Source organism: Podarcis vaucheri, assembly GCF_965113315.1.
Source record: "Podarcis vaucheri genome assembly, chromosome: 10".
Lineage (NCBI taxonomy): Eukaryota > Metazoa > Chordata > Lepidosauria > Squamata > Lacertidae > Podarcis > Podarcis vaucheri.
In genome coordinates, this window is record NC_138748.1 from 73971689 (window position 1) to 73990821 (window position 19133).

At 48.2% G+C, this 19133-nt stretch overlaps 1 protein-coding gene across 7 annotated transcripts; it reads left to right on the plus strand.

Annotated features, from left to right (window-relative positions):
- Positions 1–259: 259 nt before the first annotated feature.
- LOC309541238 (uncharacterized protein) lies at positions 260–18904 on the plus strand. Of its 7 annotated transcripts, none has more exons than XM_082238856.1 (6): positions 411–557; positions 1167–1393; positions 2733–3016; positions 4134–4279; positions 5257–6143; positions 18411–18904. In XM_082238856.1, the coding sequence occupies exons 1-6, from the start codon at positions 426–428 to the stop codon at positions 18556–18558; spliced, it is 1824 nt and encodes a 607-aa protein (XP_082094982.1). In that variant the 5' UTR covers positions 411–425; the 3' UTR covers positions 18559–18904. The 7 variants fall into 7 exon arrangements, with proteins under 7 accessions (XP_082094979.1, XP_082094982.1, XP_082094983.1 ...); XM_082238858.1 differs by having other exon boundaries at positions 412–557; positions 1193–1393; XM_082238853.1 differs by lacking the exons at positions 1167–1393; positions 2733–3016; positions 4134–4279; positions 5257–6143 and adding exons at positions 13431–13631; positions 15337–15620; positions 16677–16822 and having other exon boundaries at positions 260–557; positions 17029–18904.
- The last annotated feature ends 229 nt before the right edge of the window (positions 18905–19133 follow it).

Genomic DNA, 19133 nt, shown 5'->3' on the forward strand with positions numbered 1-19133 from the left:
GTTACCCCATTTATTCCATATTTTTCTTTTTTGTCAAAATCATCTCTAATGGTGCAGCCCACCATGGGGTCTTTGGTTCTAGTACGTTTTGGTACTTCCTCCATACTGTAAATAAATAATTCTCTTTCTAGGACTATAATGGGTGCCTTGCCTTGGCACTCTGGCACTCTCATAGGCACAAGGAAGGGCGTCCTGTAAAGAATGGATGTTGCAGTTGGCCAACGCCTGCAGGGATCAGCATGACAGGACGCCCACTCCATGGCCAGAAAGCCTTACTCTTTCCATGCTTCTGGGCACATAAACACTTCTCTCAGATGGAAGGTTGTTCAAGAGAAGAGAAGAGAAGAGAAGAGAAGAGAAGAGAAGAGAACTGGTGATGATGTCAGACTCTCCACCTGCTGATCTGACAGATCTTCCATTTTGTGATGTCATGGATTCCAGGGAAACATGGAGGAAGCAGCAACACCTGGAGCCGGCAGAAGGATGGAGTGGTGGCTCCTCCCTGTTCTGGCCCTTGCTGCTTTCCGCCCCACTCATGCCGAGGAAACCACCTGCGAGTAAGTGGGGAGAGAGGCCAGACATGGGGAGCGGGCAGGAGGGGGGAATCCCATCCACCAACTCCTTCTGGATGTGGTCTTGAAGAGGAGGGGGGCACAACTGAACCCATGGCTGCTCTCACTCCCCTTCATTGTGGTGGGTCAAAACTAGCATGCAAAGACAGAGTCTGTTCTCAGAGGGCATGTTCCTCCCTCTCTCAGAATACTAGAATCCATCTGGGTCACACAAGGAAGCGGAATGGGGGACCAGTCAGGGGGACAGACAAAAGGAAATATTTCTTTTCTAGAAGGAGGACAGAGGGATGGAGGGAGAGAGAGGTAGAAAATAGCTTACTAATTTGGATTTGCTGAACAGTCCATTTTTGCCTCTGGCTCCACCCACCACTGAGATGTGGCCCTCAGAAGACAATGTGGCCCCTGGGCTAGAAAAAGTCCCCCCTGTCTTAAAAGCCTGGGAGCGATGGGCATTTGGGAGGCATTCAGAAGTGCAGCTGTGCATATCCAGTTTCACCCCTCTCTTCCCAAGATGGCCCAGAGGAGGGGACTGACCAATATTTGGGGCAAACTGGGGGGAGGTGGTATATATGCAATGTCTCTGATCTTCTGTAGATGGCAATCTGTGTCTTGCTTTCCAGCGGAGTCTGTGGAAGGCGTCCCCTGGCGGGCAGCCATAACCTCCTCCGGGTTGTGGGCGGCAGCAACGCTCTCCCCGGAACGTGGCCCTGGACGGTCAGCTTCCAAATACTTACTTATACGGGATACTTCAGTATCTGTGGAGGCTCCCTGATCAGCCCTCGATGGGTCCTCAGTGCAGCCCACTGCTTTCAAGAACCAAAGTAAGCAAAGGGTTCCCAAGAAGTGTGGTCACGGGGTCTGCAAACCTGGCACCCAGGGCGGGGGCATCTCATGGGAGCAGAGTCCCACCTTCTGCCTTCAGAGGGGTGGCTGCTGTCAGCATCACAGTGTGTCAAAGAGCCATCCCCCAGTGCTATCCAAAGAAGTTGTTGACCTTTTTTTAGGATTGAAGTTGTTGGGCTGTTTTATGATTTTACCCCAAAGTTAGTTGTTGAGCTCTTTTTTTTTTAGAATTCAGAAGCCCAGTAACAACCCTCGTCAATGGCAGGGCTGATCTGAAATGGAGATCAATTTGTTTGTTTGTTTGCTTGCTTGCTTGCTTGCCTATTTATTTCATAAACTTAAATGAGTTTGGAGGGTGGTTGATCACTGCCAGTTTTTGATAGTGGATAGTAGATCACAACCGACTTGAAGTTGGGCATGCCTGGTCCAGCGGTTCTCCTGCAAAACTTGAAAGAAGGACACTAGGACTAAGCTGGCCCCCTACTCTTTGATTCATGTTTCTGAGACTCATCCTATAGGCTCTTTTGACTATGAAGTGTTACTGAAGTTTTCAGTTCATACGCAGGCCCACAAATCTGCAAACTGGACAACCCTTTTGGAGTTCTTTTGAGAAACGTTTGCTCCAGAACTCACCACTCCAGGGTTTGCCACTCCAGAGGTAGATGAAAAGTCAAATTTATTACATTTAAAAATAGGAGAGCAGTTGGCATATTTACTAGAGGTTTTAAACAGAATTAATGAATAGCAATGTGTGTAAGAATGCATGTGTTGGGCTAAAGCGTCCTTTAGAATCCAATATTTCATGAAAACAGTGTACAAAAAAAAAATTGTTTGGGGGCAAATTGCTCTGCAAATATGTGTACATTAAGTGCAATTTACACTAAAACAATGATGAATTTTTATGAGAACTTTTTTAAAAAATGACGCGGAGAAGATTAGAAACATGATAGGAACCAAAACCAACACCCCAAATGTAATTTCCAAAGATTTCCCTCCACCCCATGGATCAAAGCAACTCTTCATCGCTTCATCACTTTACATAAAACTTTGCCCCAGTTTGATGAGGGACCACCGATGAGTAAGTTGTTCGCATCTGGTTTTCCAGATCCACCTGGTGGCATTATGCGAGAAGGGAGATGTGCAGCTCAGAACCAAATTGGGGAAGGGGAATGAGGCAAAGGGCTGTGAGGCCTGCCTGCTCCCCTCTCTCCTCAGACCCAACTGTGCTCCCTGTACTCCAACATCCAGCCAATTTCAGCTGACTTTCATTTTGTTCAGGAGCACAGTCCCCCACTCTGTGCATATTCTTTGTTCCAGGGAAATTCCAAATATCACTCTGTCGATTGGTGCCAACCGTATCTCTGACCCCGGTCCCGATGCCCAGAGGCGCTCCATCAAGAGGCTGCTGAACCACAAGCAATACGTGCGCTTCTGGAACAAAACCTACAGCAAAATACACAATGACATTTCCTTGGTGGAGCTGAACGAGCCAGTCAACTGCACGGACTATATTCAGCCAGCCTGCTTGCCAGACGAAAGTGTGGCGGTTTCCAAGCTCGGGCACTGCTATATCAGTGGTTTTGGCATCATGGACCCGACAAGTGAGATCTGCAGGGAAACCAGGCCCCCAGAAGGAGTGGCCTGGCTGTGTGCCTAAAGTAAATTTGCAGACCACACCTTTCCTGCCCATTAGTTTCGCCAAAGAAACATACCGTAATAGCAATGGTAGTCAGGGTGGAAATTACAGTGGCTGCATTTGTGGTCCTGAATCTTGATTCCTGCAGTGCAGGGGGTTGGGCTGGATGACCCTTAGAGTCCCTTCCCACTCTAGGATTCTAAGTTGGTAGTTACGGTTGGGCTGTGTTTGTTTTGAGAGCCATTCCATTTCTCGGCTTCTGGGCAGATCGCCTTCTCCAGACATAGATGCTTGCCCCAGAACTCAGCTCAGTAATGATGGCTTTGCACGCAGAAAATTGAGTTTCAATCTCTGGATAGGGCTGGTGGAAACTCCTGTCTACCTCTGCTGTCGCTCAGTGTATGCAATACTAGGACAGATGGAGAGATAGGGAGGGAGGGATGTGGTTTCAGGAGGAAACGGAGAGTTTTGGGGTGCATTATAAAACTTCTGTATTTGTGAAAATAATGTACAAAAATGCATTATATTAGTGGAAATGGCTTTGCAGAAAGGTTTCTCTTAGGAGAAACTTGTATCCAAATTCCTGGTGAGTTTTTTAAAAAATTCAGAAAGTGATACATGTACAGGGAGATCCAAACTAAAAACAGAAAAATAATGAGGAAAACAGCAGTTGACAGGTTAACCCATCACAAGTGAACCCCAACAAATTCCCTGGGATTTACTCTGGAAACAATAGAGGAACAAGTGAAACACTAAAGAATGCATTTTCTTGAGACCCCAGGGGTTTGCCATATTGGTCCCAATGTGTTTTGTTCTAAAGGGGGAGGAGGGATGTGGTTTCAGGTGGAAACGGAGTCTTGGGGTCTCCAGGACCCCCCAGAAACCTGGAGCTAACCCTACTCTGCAGCCTGACATACCCTTGTCTCTGATCTCACCCTCAGAGATTTGGGGGGGTTAGGGGGTGATATTGCTGCACCTGCCTTCATGTCTCTCTCCTTTAGTCCTGGGGGTGCAGGTGGGGTGGGGAGTGAAATCTGAACTGAGCCTCCCCCTCCCCCCCCACTTTCCCTTTCTGCTCTCAGCGAAAAAAATGCCCGACATCATGCAAGAGGGGTCTGTTGACATCATCCCCAGGTCGACTTGCAGCAGCCCGGACTGGTGGTACCACTATATTCTCGAGGAGAACATCTGTGCTGAAAATTTGGAAAAAGGCACTACTATGTGCCAGGTGGGTGAAGCTATGACAAAATCAAGGCTATGGGTTTGGCTTGGGGGTCAAACCTTCTCATGCTCCTGGAACAGCAGAGCTCTTGCTCTGAACATGCAAAACTTACCTGCAATTCAGCTTCCAGCATCTCAGGCAGTAGCTGTGAGAGAAGGAGAAGGCCACTCCAGGGACAAATCTTTGGAGAGCTGCAACTGGCCTGAGCAGAAAATGCAGGGCGAGATTTACCAGTGGAAAACTTGGCATAAGGCATTCACATAAACATGAATGCCCTCCTTAACAGACACAGGGCAGATGAAGATGATCCCCTTTGCCCTCAGCATCCCTCCAAGTTCTGCTCAAGAGGTCGCCACCCTTAGCATCTGGACTCAGAAGGAGTCACAACCCAAGTAGGGGCATTGTCTCACTGGTGGTTATGAGTCCTTTAATGCCCAAACTATGTTAGATATTTGCCAAAAGAGAAAATCCCACAGTGGAAGGGTGTCACCAACAGTTGCTACATTTCTGGAGATGCTGCAAGAGACTGACAGTGGTGTTCTAGTGATGAGCAGAGCTGCACTCCAAACAGCTGACCTCGGTTCGGTTTCCAGCAGACACAAAAAGCCCTACTTTGTCCTGGTTGGCTTGAGTGTGGTGCTGAGAAATCCAGTGTTGTTGGTTCGATCCCTGTATGGGACAACTGCAAAGAGTTGGACTAGAGGATTCTCAGGGACCCTTCCAACTCCGCAATTCTATGACCTTCAAGATGCAGAGCAGTGGCTCTGTTTCTGAGCTACAGCCTTCCCTTAGATTAGATGAGCTTCCTTGGAAGTTCACCTAGGCCAACCATCGGCTCAATGGATGGTCCAGGGTGCAGGATGCAACTCTGTGATGCTTCTAGCCGGAGTTTGCATACCTTTCCTCTTACAAAGCTCCGCTTCTGAACCATCTTGCTGTCAGCATGCTCCTCCTCACAGAAGCCTTTTCTCTCCCGCTTGCAGGGCGACAGCGGCGGCCCCCTCATGTGCCGGGAGCAGAGGTCCGAACGCTACTGGGTGATTGGAATCACCAGCTGGGGACCACCATTCTGCGGCCAGAAAAAGAAGCCAGGGGTCTATGCCTCCACGCAGTTCTACATCGACTGGATCAGGAAGATGACCAAGGAGGACTTTTCCCCACCCAAAAAACCACCGCTAATGGCACAGCCGCGTCCTACGCCACGTCCACACCCACCTCCAACGCCACAGCCCCAACCGGGACAAAATGGGCATGTGCCATATCCCAGGCCCCCTAAAGCAGACGGGGTCACCAGGCCATGGCCACCCCCCAAGACTACTCCCCAGACCCCTCCTATGGTCTGGCCCACCACCAGACCTTGGCCACCCCCCAAGACCACCTCCCAGACCCATCCTGTGGTCTGGCCCACGACCAGACCTTCACCACCCCACAAGACCACTCCCCAGACCCCTCCTGTGGCCAGGCCCACGACCAGACCTTCACCACCCCACAAGACCACTCCCCAGACCCCTCCTGTGGCCTGGCCCACAACCAGACCTTCACCACCCCAAAAGACCACTCCCCAGACCCCTCCTGTAGTCTGGCCCACAACCAGACCTTGGGGACCCCCCAAGACCACCCCCCAGACCCATCCCATGTCCTGGTCCACTCCCAGACCCAACTCCCATCCCACACGGTGGACCAAAGGAGGGGGTCCCAGGGGCATTATATGGTACATGCCTCCCGGAACGAGGCCCACGGGACTGGGCGCCTTGACTCCCCCCCAGCGCCCAATCTGGGGCCTAACGCCTCCTCCGTGGTCCATGAAGCCGATAAGGTGGCATCTGAGGACAAGGGCCAAATTGCAGCATTGGCATGGGCAGATTTACAGGCCGTGGGTCACAATTCGCACACCCGCACAAGGGATTGAGTCCAGGTTGCTGAAGCCGCTGCAATGGCAAGTTCCGGCGCCACCCGGGAGCCAAATGGAAGTGGCCCCTAGCTCAGCCGAGGGCTGATAAGGACTGCCAGGCTCGGGTGGCAATGCCAGGGGTGCCCGTGGGCATGGTGGGTGGGCTGCCCCTGCCAGATCTCAGAGCCCACGACCCGTCCTTTGCTGGTAACAAACTAAATGCATCTTCTCCCCATTTGATTTTCTTCTTCTTCTAACATCGCCCATAATGGATCACGTGCGCAAAATTCATCTCATTGCCTCGTCACCATTTCCTCAGAGTTTCTCAACGTGGCTTGAATATGAAGTTGAATGGGGACTTAATGCTGCAAACAGCTTGTTGGTGACACTTTTTACCAAAAAAAAAATCAAAGTTCTCAAAATGAATAAAACCACGAATGAATGGATAAAGGTGTGTGTTGGTGTGTTGCTTTTCACAACCCAAAGCAACAGCTCTCCTGAATCATGCTTGGGAGGCTGTAAGGTGAATTATTTGTGTCACCTGCTGTGATTTGCTTCTCTTATTTCAGCTGCAGATCCAGGCTGTTCCCTGGAAGCTGCAAGGCTCTATTGCAAACTTTCTTCAAAGAAGGCCAGATTTGATGCAGTGAACATGCGTGAGGGCCGACCAAATAGAATAGAATAGAATAGAATAGAATAGAATAGAATAGAATAGAATAGAATCATAGAGTTGGAAGAGACCACAAGGGCCATCGAGTCCAACCCCCTGCCAAGCAGGAAACACCATCAGAGCACTCCCTGACATACGGTTGTCAAGCCTCTGCTTAAAGACCTCCAAAGTAGGAGACTCCACCACACTCCTTGGCAGCAAGCAAATTCCATTGTCAAACAGCTCTTACTGTCAGGAAGTTCTTCCTAATCTTTAGGTGGAATCTTCTTTCTTGTAGTTTGGATCCATTGCTCCGTGTCCGCTTCTCTGGAGCAGCAGAAAACAACCTTTCTCCCTCCTCTATGTGACATCCTTTTATATATTTGAACATGGCTATCATATCACCCCTTAACCTCCTCTTCTCCAGGCTAAACATGCCCAGCTCCCTTAGCCGTTCCTCATAAGGCATCATTTCCAGGCCTTTGACCATTTTGGTTGCCCTCCTCTGGACATGTTCCAGTTTGTCAGTGTCCTTCTTGAATTGTGGTGCCCAGAACTGGACACAGTACTCCAGGTGAGGTCTGACCAGAGCAGAATACAGTGGCACTATTACTTCCCTTGATCTAGATGCTATACTCCTATTGATGCAGCCCAGAATTGCATTGGCTTTTTTAGCTGCTACGTCACACTGTTGGCTCATGTCAAGTTTGTGGTCAACCAAGACTCCTAGATCCTTTTCACATGTACTGCTCTCAAGCCAGGTGTCACCTATCTTGTATTTGTGCCTCTCATTTTTTTTGCCCAAGTGCAATACTTTACATTTCTCCCTTGTTTGTTTTTGCCCAGTTCTCTAATCTGTCAAGGTCGTTTTGAAGTGTGATCCTGTCCTCTGGGGTGTTAGCCACCCCTCCCAGTTTGGTGTCATCTGCAGATTTGATCAGGATGCCCTTGAGTCCATCATCCAAGTCGTTGATAAAGATGCTGAATAAGACCGGGCCCAAGACAGAACCCTGTGGCACCCCACTAGTCACTCTTCTCCAGGATGAAGAGGAACCATTGATGAGCACCCTTTGGGTTCGGTCAGTCAGCCAGTTACAAATCCACTGAGTGGTAGCATAGTCAAGACCGCATTTTACCAGCTTCTTTACAAGAATATCATGGGTAAGCACATGGTCCTTTGTTCTATTGTGCAGTGGGGATTAAGCAACCCCTCCCTCAGAGTTCACAGTGACCCAAGGCAGTGAAGATTTGTTTTGTATTTTGAGATTTTTGAGATTTTGATTTTAAAATTTTGACAAATTTTTAAATATTTTTCACATTTTTGAATTCTAAGATGGCTAGAGCAGCTTTTGGTAGTGATGCAAAACTAGGAATGCCTGTGCTAAATGAGTACAATTTTGTGCACTGGAAGAAGCGCTTAATAGCATTTCTAGATTAAAAATACGTTTTGGATGCTGTAGAGAACCCTCAGCCTACAGGAGCAACTGAGGAAGATTTAGCCAAGATAAGAGCTTGGAAAGACAAGAACAGTGAAGCCAGACACATAATTTCGAGTGGACTTTGTGATGAGCATCTATTAATAAATAGTCAAGATGATGCATCTCAAATCTTAAGTAATATTGAGCGCATGTATCAAGAATCTACCAAGAACTCCTACAGAACCTTGATGTGTAAATTAACCAGACTGAGGATGAATTCAAAAGAAGAACGCACAGAGCACATCAACAAATTTACTGAGATTATTCAAAGGATTGATCTTATTCCTAAGCCTTTTGATGAAGATACAAAGACATCATTTTTGCTATCATCCCTAGGACCAAAGTTCGATTCATTTGTTAGCATAATGGACCACAGAGAAGGTCTAACTTTTAAAGACCTGACCAGTCATTTAAGGGAGGAATGCAGAGAGAGAGCTGAGTCTCCAGTAAGAAAGGCTAGAAGCAAGGACAGTAATTATGCATCTAGGCAATTTACAAAGTCCAGAGAAATGCCCAAGAAAGTGGTTTACTTCAATTGCAACAAGGAAGGGCACATTGCAGATAACTGCAAAGCTCCTAGGACAAGGAAACCCCACCCCTTTCAGCCAAAAGGGGAAAAGAAGGGGAAATCTGAATACACTTTGCTACTACAAGAAAGGAATTCAGCTGTCCAGAATCGTGAAAATTGTTGGGTAATTGGTGTAATAAGTGGATTATTGATTCTGGGGCGAGCTCACATTTCTCATTTGAAAAGGACTATTTTAATGACAAACCTAGACAGCATCTTAAAAAGCAGAGACATCACCTTGCCAACAAAGGTCTGTATAGTTAAAGCTATGGTTTTCCCAGTAGTGATGTATGGAAGTGAGAGCTGGACCATAAAGAAGGCTGATCGCCAAAGAATGGATGCTTTTGAATTCTGGTGCTGGAGGAGACTCTGGAGAGTCCCATGGACTGCAAGAAGATCAAACTGATCCATTCTGAAGGAAATCAGCTCTGAGTGCTCACTGGAAGGACAGATCCTGAACTGAGGCTCCAAGACTTTGGCCACCTCATGAGAAGAGAAGACTCCCTGGAAAAGACCCTGATGTTGGGAAAGATGGAGGGCACAAGGAGAAGGGGATGACAGAGGACGAGATGGTTGGACAGTGTTCTCGAAGCTACCAACATGAGTTTGACCAAACTGCGGGAGGCAGTGGAAGACAGGAGTGCCTGGCGTGCTCTGGTCCAGGGGGGTCAAGAAGAGTCAGACACGACTAAACGACTAAACAACAACAAAAAATTTAATGAGATAAATGATGAAGTATCTGAAATTGAGATTGCAGATGGCAACATTGTTAAAGCAAAAGGTTCAGATTGCATGGACTTGAAATTCAATATAAACAATGAATCTATTGAATCTACAGTTTCTAGAGTTTTGTATGTACCACAACTGAGCTGCAATTTACTCAGCGTGTCCACTTTGGACAGAAAAGGTTTCCAGATTACGTTTGGAAATGGAGAGCGTAATGTGACTAAAAACGGTAAAGTGTTTGTACAAGCCAAGCTAGTAAATGGTTTATATGAGATTGATCTTTCAGAGAACCAGTCTGCAAAAGTAGCATATTCCAGCCAGAAGGATGAGGCAGACCTGGGCCTATGGCACAGAAGGCTTGGACACAGAGACACCAGCGTTATTCTGGATCTAGAGAGAAGAGATCTTGTAAGAGGTTTGCAGGTAACAAAGAGTAACAGAGCTCCAGTATAAGCTGTGTTACTGAAAAGGCTGTAAAACCTTCATTTCCACGTTGTACAGAACACAGAAGCACCAAAGTGCTTGACATTGTGCACACTGACTTATGTGATGATGACTTTGTTGATGATTTTTCAAAGTAAAGAGCTGAAAAAAGGACAAGATGCAATAAATGGTGATATTGCGGCTCTAAAAAAGAATACAGGAAGAAATGCTTGATCAGATAGCAATCTCAGAAATGCATGAAAGAGAATGAATTCTCTGCTTCCGTGGGATCCCTGAAACACCAAATGAGGACATCAAAGCAAAACTGAGAAAAGAGTTGGCGACCTGGCTGGGAGTACAAGAGGATCAGTTAACAATGGACATTGACAAGATCTTCAGGATAAAACCAGATCATGGAAAAACCTTTAAGGGACCTGGTAATTGCATGGTTTTCCTTAATTCAAGATTACTGAAAGACAAGATATTGCAAAAAAGAAAGTTGATAATTGACGGGAGAAATATTCTAATTTACAAAGAAATCCCAAAACGTCTGTTGAAAAAGAGACAAACGTACCAGACTCTGACAGAGGCATTGAAGACAAATGAAATTAGATACAAGTGGGAATTTCCTGAAGGTATTTCCTTCATTTACAAAGACAGAAGAAAGACCATTAGATCCCCAGAAAAATTAGGAAATTATTGGCGGAAATATAAAAGACACCTGGGAGGGGGTACAGCTCAAGAAAGAGAAGAAAGAGGTGAAGGACAGGAAAGTCCAGGAGGAGAATAAAAGAAACAGAAGCTCTCATAACTATTTTACTGTACTTAAATGCAATTCCATATTTTATGTTGGTATTTGATTTTGTGTTTAATAAAGATTAATGAACTTGAACATTATATCATGGAACATCAATGGTTTGAACAATAAGGTGAAAAGGCACAAAACCTAGCATATTGTAAGAAAGAAATATTGGGATGCCATTTGTCTCCAAGAAACACATATAGCAAAGAAACATGACAAAGTTTTGATAAATAATAAATTAGGAACAGAATATATAGCATCAGATGCTTCCAAAAAGAGAGGAATAGTTATATACATAAATCAAAAGATAGATGCAAAAATCCTATTTAAAGATAATGAAGGAAGAATGTTAGGAATACAAATGACAAAAGGTAGAGGATAAAATAATCTTGGTTGGGGGTATATGCACCAAATGGAAATAAAACAAACTTCTTAAAAAAAAACCTTGAATATTAGCTATTAGAATACAGTAATGACAGTATGATCATTATGGGATATTTCAACGGAGTAATAACTCTGGATCTAGATAGAATGGAGAGAGAGACAACATCAAGAAAAGGGACGCTCCCAAGAGAGAAAGGAGAGAGAAATATATAAAGGACAGATAATATACCTTCTATTCATATGCTTAAAAATCAGCCAGTTGTATGGATGCAATCTGGACTTCAAACAATCTAATACCTTTTATAAGTAAAATTGAGATCCTCCTGAAAACGATATCAGACCATAATCCAGTAATGATGGAACTAAGATATAATAAAATTAAAAGCAGAAGTTGGAGGTTGAATTTTATGCCATTTGTTCTTTGTGTCCCTTTTCTTTGAGTGGTTTAAAATATCTGATGCAATTGCAGCGAGGTTTCTCTTTCAACTTTTTTTGCAAACCCTTGGCATCTATACCCAGTTAGGGGGTGTCACATTTAAATCTCCCGCTCTGTGATCTAAGAAAACCATCCATCTATGCATGTCTCTTCCTGGAAACCAAGGTTCCCATACAGCACAAATGTAAGAAGGACTGTTGTCCCGTCCCCGTTCCCCCCCCCGTGCTAGTCCTACTCAGAGGAAAGCTACTGAAATTAATGGGCCTAAGTCACATTGGCACTGGGCAACAGAATCATAGAGCGGTAGAATTGGAAGGGATTCCCAGGGGTCATCTAGTCCAATCCCCTGCAATGCAGGGATCTCAGCTAAAGCATCAGTGACAGATGGCAACCAAGTTTTCTGGAAATTTATTCTTAATCTGGAAATTTAGCCTTGATTCGTCCCCCTTCTGTGTCCAGCTGTGGTTTGCCAATAGAGCTGAATGCAGACTTGCTTTAGTGGCTGGATGAGGCCCATCTGGTCCTGCGTCCTGTTCTTACAGCGCGTACCCCTCAACCTCATTCCAGCTTCTGATTGGATTCCAGGATGTCCCATTTCGACTCTCGCTTGAGTCACATGATGGAAAAATCAGAGCTATGTCTTCAAGAAGTTGTATAGTTACTTATCTCCTTGCCCCAGGGGGGTCACATAACTCCTTACCTTCCAACATTTCTCTGATGAAAATAGGGACATCCTAAGAAAAAGCGGGACATTCCAGGATCAAATCAGAACCTGGGTCAGATCCCGTAAATCCAGGACTATCCCTGGAAAATAGGGTCCCTGGGAGGGTCTGCTGTTGTATACAATTTGAGTGTGCACAGGTAATGCAGGGAGAAAGGGGCACATGGAACAGAAAGGAGCCCTTTGCACACACAACTTGACTCCAGAACATAGGCTTTTGAGCATGGTGCCAAAGAGAAGAGAAGAGAAGAGAAGAGAAGAGAAGAGAACTTGTGATGATGTCAGACTGTCCACCTGCTGATCTGACAGATCTTCCATTTTGTGATGTCATGGATTCCAGGAAAACATGGAGGAAGCAACAACACCTGGAGCCGGCAGAAGGATGGAGTGGTGGCTCCTCCCTGTTCTGGCCCTCGCTGCTTTCCGCCCAACCCATGCCAAGGAAAGCAACTGCGAGTAAGTGGAGAGAGAGGCCAGACATGGTGAGGAGGCAGGAGAGGGCATCCCACCCACGAACTCCTGGATGTGGTCTTGAAGAGGAGGGGGGCACAACTGACCCCATGGCTGCTCTCACTCCCCTTCATTGTGGTGGGTCAAAACTAGCGTGCAAAGACAGAGTCTGTTCTCAGAGGGCATGTTCCTCCCTCTCTCAGAATACTATAATCCATCTGGGTCACACAAGGAAGCGGAATGGGGGACCAGTCAGGGGGACAGACAAAAGGAAATATTTCTTTTCTAGAAGGAGGACAGAGGGATGGAGGGAGAGAGAGGTAGAAAATAGCTTACTAATTTGGATTTGCTGAACAGTCCATTTTTGCCACTGGCCCCACCCACCACTGAGATGTGGCCCTCAGAAGACAATGTGGCCCCTGGCCTCGAAAAAGTTCCCTCCTCCCTGGGAGTGATGGGCATTTGGGAGGCATCCAGAAGTGCAGCTGGACAGCTCCAGTTTCATCCCTCTCTTCCCAAGATGGCCGAGAGGAGGGGACTGACCAATATTTGGGGCAAACTGGGGGGAGGTGGTATATATGCAATGGCTCTGATACTCTGTAGATGGCAATCTGTTTCTTGCTTTCCAGCGGAGTCTGCGGAAGGCGTCCCATGGCAGGCAGCCATAACCTCCTCCGGGTTGTGGGCAGCAGCAACGCTTCCCCCGGAACATGGCCCTGGATGGTCAGCTTCCAAATAAAAACTTTTAGGGGATACTTCAGTTTCTGTGGAGGCTCCCTGATCAGCCCTCGATGGGTCCTCAGCGCAGCCCACTGTTTTCAGAAAGCAAAGTAAGCAAAGGGTCCTCAAGGAGTGTTGTCATGGGGTCTGCAAACCTGGCACCCAGGGCGGGGGCATCTCATCGGAGCAGAGTCCCACCTTCTGCCTTCAGAGGGGTGGCTGCTGTCAGCATCGCAGGGCGTCAAAACTCAGAGCCAGCCTCCACTGGTATCCAAAAAGGGCCAGATTTGTTGAAGTGAAGGGCCTTGAGGGCCGCCCTTTTTTTAGGATTGAAGTTTTTTAGGATTCGGAAACCCAGGAACAGCCTTCATCAATTGCGGTTCTGATCTTGGTCGATTGTGGGCTGAGAAAGAAAATCTTTTCTCTGCCGCCAGTCTCATGCAAGCCTGAGATTCTCCTACTCCTCCTCCTCCTCCTCCAGCCGAGCCTTCTTCCTCCAAAGCCAGCTTGCTTTCCTTCCCCACCATCCGCTCTGTGCTTTGGGGGAGGGAGAGAGAGAAGCCCTGTGATAGTCTCCTCAGAGAGAAAGGCCTTGAATCCTTGTGCACTCCATCTGTCTCCTCAGATCTCTGAAAACTAATATAAAAATATAGACTTTTCTCACTTGTTCAGTTACTTGTCCATCTAGTACAGTGGTACCTTGGGTTACAGACACTTCAGATTACAGACGCTTCAGGTTACAGTCTCCACTAACCCAGAAATAGTACCTTGGGTTAAGAATTTTGCTTCAGGATGAGAACAGAAACCATGCAGCAGTGGGACACTCTATTAGGTAAAGTGGTACCTCAGGTTAAGACTAGTTTCAGGTTAAGAACAGACCTCCAGAATGAATTAAGTTCTTAACCCGAGGTACCACTGTAACTATTTGGATCTGTCATGATAATATCAAAACATAACTACTATATTTGTGAAATAGAGACCCATTTGTTTGTTTCTTTGTTTGTTTGCTTGCTTGTTTCATAAACTTAAATGACTTCGGAGGGTGGTTGATCACTGCCAGTTTTTGATACTGGATAGCAGATCAAAACCTACTTAAAGTTGGACATGCCTGGTCCAGCGGTGCTCCTGCAAAACTTGAAAAACTTGTTTCATTCATGTTTCCGGGACTCATCCTATAGGTTCTTTCGACTATGTAGTGTTACTGAAGTTTTCAGTTCGCACACAGGCCCACAGATCTGCAAACCGGAGAAGCCTTTCTGGAGTTCTTTTGTGAAATTTTGCTCCAGAATTTGCCACTCCAGAGTTTAACAAAAACAGCAGAGGTAGATGAAAAGTCAAATTTATTACACTAAAAAAAAGGAGAGCAATGAGTAATGAATAGAAATGTGTTTAAGAATGCATGCATTGGGGTAAAGCGCCCTTTAAAATGCAATATTTATGCAATATTTCATGAAAACAATGTACACAAACAATTGGCTCGGGGGCAAATTGCTCTGCAAAAATGTGTATATTAAGAGCAATTTACACTAAAATGATGATGAATTTTTACGAGGACTTTAAAAAAAAATGACGCGGAGAAGATTAGAAACATGATGGGAACCAACACCCCAAATGTAATTTCCAAAGATTTCCCTCCACCCCTTTAGCAAAGTCATGCAAAGTCCCTCCACCCCTTCAGCAAAGCAACTCTTCATCGCTCCACTAATAACGTCGCCCCAGTTTGATGAGGGACCACCAATGAGCAAGTTGTTTGCACCTGGTTTTCCAAATCCACCTGGAACACAATCCCCACTCTGTGCGTATTCTTTGTTGCAGAGAAATACCAAATATCAGCCTGTCGATTGGCGCCAACCGCATCTCCAACCCTGGCCCCGGTGCCCAGAGGCGCTGGATCAAGAGGCTGGTGAACCACGAACTCTTTGAGCACTTCTTGAACGATACCTACAGGAAAGTGCACAACGACATTTCCTTGGTGGAGCTGAACGAGCCAGTCAACTGCACGGACTATATTCAACCAGCCTGCTTGCCGGATGACAGCGTGGTGGTTTCCTTGCTCAAGCACTGCTATGTCAGCGGTTTTGGAATTATAGACCCGAAAAGTGAGATCTGCAGGGAAACCAGGCCCCCAGAAGGAGCGGCCTGGCTGTGTGCCTAAAGTAAATTTGCAGACTACACCTTCCCTGCAGATCAATTTCACCAAAGAAACATAATAGCAATGGTAGTCAAGGTGGAAATTTCAACTCCTGCGTTGTAGGGGGTTGTGCTGAATGCCCCTTGGGGGTCCCTTCCCACTCTAGGATTCTAAGTTGGTAGTTACACTTGGGTTGTGTACATCAGAAGCCCTGAGTCTTAGGGGTGAGGCAGGTGTGTGCGTGTTTCACAGGGCAGAAAAGGATGGAGATGGTTGGTTTTGAGAGCCATTCCACTTCACGGCTTCTGGGCAGATCGCCTTCTCCAGACATAGATGCTTGCCCCCAGAACTCAGCTCAGTAATGATGGCTTTGCATGCAGAAGATTGAGTTTCAATCTCTGGGTAGGGCTGGTGGAAACTCCTGTCTACCTCTGCTGTCGCTCAGTGTACGCAATACTAGGACAGATGGAGAGATAGGGAGGGAGGGATGTGGTTTCAGGAGGGAACAGGGAGTTTGGGGGTCTCTAAGGGCCCCCAGGTGACACAGGTGGTGCTGTGGGTTAAACCATAGAGCCTAGGACTTGCCGATCAGAAGGTCGGCGGTTCGAATCCCCGCAATGGGGTGAGCTCCTGTTGCTCGGGCCCTTCTCCTGCCAAGCTAGCAGTTCGAAAGCACATCAAAGTGCAAGTAGATAAATAGGTACCGCTCCAGTGGGAAGGTAAATGGTGTTTCCGTGCACTGCTCTGGTTCGCCAGAAGTGGCTTAGTCAGTTACGACTGGACCTAATGGTCAGGGGTCTCCTTTACCTTTAAGGGCCCCCAGAAACCAGGAATTCACCCTACTCTGCAGCCTGCGTACCCTTGTCTCTGATCTCACCCCAGTCCATCAACTAAGTTTTAGGGGGGTGATTCTGCTGCACATGCCTTCATGCCTCTCTCCTTTAGTCCTGGGGGTGCAGGTGGGGTGGGGAGTGAAATCTGAACTGAGCCTCCCCCTCCCCCCACTTTCCCTTTCTTCTAACAGCGAGAAAATTTCCCGACATCCTGCAGGAGGGTACTGTTGACCTCATCCCCATGGCGACATGCAGCAGCCCGGACTGGTGGTCCAATAGGATCCTCGAGGAGAACATATGCGCTGGAGCCTTGGAAGGAGGCGTAGCTTCTTGCAAGGTGGTGAAGCTACAACAAAATCAAGGCTATGGGTTTGGCTTGGGGGCAAAACTCTCTGGTGCTCCTGGAGCAGCGGAGTCCTTGCTCTGAACATGCAAAACTTCTCTGGGATTCATCCTTCAGCATCTCAGGCAGCAGCCATGAGAGAAGGAGAAGGCCCCTCAGAGACCAAATCCTCACTGGAGCCTTTTCTCTCCCACTTGCAGGGCGACAGAGGCGGCCCCCTCATGTGCCGGGAGCAGAGGTCCGAACGCTACTGGGTGGTTGGAATTGCCAGCTGGGGACCGTCTGTCTGTGGTCAGGGAAAAAGGCCAGGGGTCTACACCTCCACACAGTTCTACCGTGACTGGATCAAGAAGACGACCAATGAGGACCTTTCACTACCCAACCACCCACCGCCAATGGCACAGCCCCAGCTTATGCGACTGCCACACCCCCCTCCAAGGCCACAGCTCCAAATGCGACAAAATGGGAATGTGCCATATCCCAGGCCTTGGCCACCCCCCAACACCAGCCCTCAGATCCCTCCTGTGGGCTGGCCCACCACCAGACTTTGGCCACCCCCCAACACCACCCCTCAGAACCCTCCTGTGGTCTGGCCCACCACCAGACCATGGCCACCCCCCAAGGCCATTCCCCAGGGCCTTCCTGTGGTCTGGTCCACCACCAGACCATGGCCACCCCCCACCACCACCACCCAGACCCCTCCTGTGGTCTGGCCCACCACCAGACCATGGCCACCCCCCAAGGCCATTCCCCAGGCCCCTCCTGTGGTCTGGCCCACCACCAGACCATGGCCACCCCCCAAGGCCATTCCCCAAGCCCCTCCTGTGGTCTGGTCCACCACCAGACCATGGCCACCCCCCACGACCACCTCCCAGACCCCTCCTGTGGTCTGGCCCACCACCAGACCATGGCCACCCCCCATGACCACCCCCCAGGCCCCTCCTGTGGTCCGGCCCACCACCAGACCATGGCCACCCCCCAAGGCCATTCCCCAGGCCCCTCCTGTGGTCTGGCCCACCACCAGACCATGGCCACCCCCCCCCACCACCACCCAGACCCCTCCTGTGGTCTGGCCCACCACCAGACCTTGGCCACCCCCCAACACTACCCCCCAGACTCCTCCAGCATCCTGGTACACGACCAGACCTTTGCCACCACCTGAGACCACACCTCAGACACCTCCTGTGGTCTGGCCCACCACCAGACCATGGCCACCCCCCAACACTACCCCCCAGACTCCTCCAGCATCCTGGTACACGACCAGACCTTTGCCACCACCTGAGACCACCCCTCAGACACCTCCTGTGGTCTACCCCACAACCAAACCTTGGCCACCCCCCAGCACCACCACCCAGACCCTTCCCATGTCCTGGTCCACCCCCAGAGCCAACTCCCATCCCACACGGTGGCCCAAAGGAGGGGGTCCCAGTCCCGTTATATCGGACATGGCTCCTGGAACAAGGCCCACGGGACCGGGCAACTCGACTCCCTCCCGGGGCCCAATCTGGGGCCTAACATCCATGCGGCTGGGAAGATTGCATCTGAGGACAAGGGCCCCAGCTTGGCATGGGCAGATTTACAGGCCGTGGGTCTCGATTCGCAGGCCGTGGGTCACGATTCGCACAGCCCCACCACAGATTGAGTCCAGGTCGCTGAAGCCGCTGCAAAGGCAAGTTCCAGCACCACCCGGGAGTCAAATGGAAGTGGCCCCTAGCTCAGCCGAGGGCTGATAAGGACTGCCAGGCTCGGGTGGCAATGCCAGGGGTGCCCGTGGGCATGGTGGGTGAGCTGCCCCTGCCAGATCTCAGAGCCCACGATTCGTCCTTTGCTGGTAACAAACTAAATGCATCTTCTCCCCATTTGATTTTCTTCTTCTTCTAACTTCACCCATAATGGATCACGTGCGCAAAATTCATCTCATTGCCTCGCCACCATTTCCTCAGAGTTTCTCAACCTGGCTTGAATATGAAGTTGAATGGGGACTTAATGCTGCAAACAGCTTGTTGGTGACACTTTTTAACAAAATAAAAAAATCAAAGTTCTCAAAATGAATAAAACCACAAATGAATGGATAAAGGTGTGTGTTGGTGTGTTGCTTTTCACAACCCAAAGCAACAGCTCTCCTGAATCATGCTTGGGAGGCTGTAAGGTGAATTATTTGTGTCACCTGCTGTGATCTGCTTCTGTTATTTCAGCTGCAGATCCAGGCTGTTCCCTGGAAGCTGCAAGGCTCTATTGCAAACTTTCTTTAAAGAGGGCCAGATTTGATGCAGTGAACATGCATGAGGGCCGACCAAAGTTGTTG

What these genes read in the sequence shown, in the direction of transcription:
- LOC309541238 (XM_082238853.1), top strand. Translation starts at nt 448, where the DNA reads ATGGAGGAAGCAGCAACACCTGGAGCCGGCAGAAGGATGGAGTGGTGG. An exon ending in CACTGTTTTCAGAAAGCAAA is followed by an intron (nt 13,632 to 15,336) that starts GTAAGCAAAGGG and finishes TCTTTGTTGCAG; the next exon opens with AGAAATACCAAATATCAGCC. An exon ending in TGGAATTATAGACCCGAAAA is followed by an intron (nt 15,621 to 16,676) that starts GTGAGATCTGCA and finishes TTCTTCTAACAG; the next exon opens with CGAGAAAATTTCCCGACATC.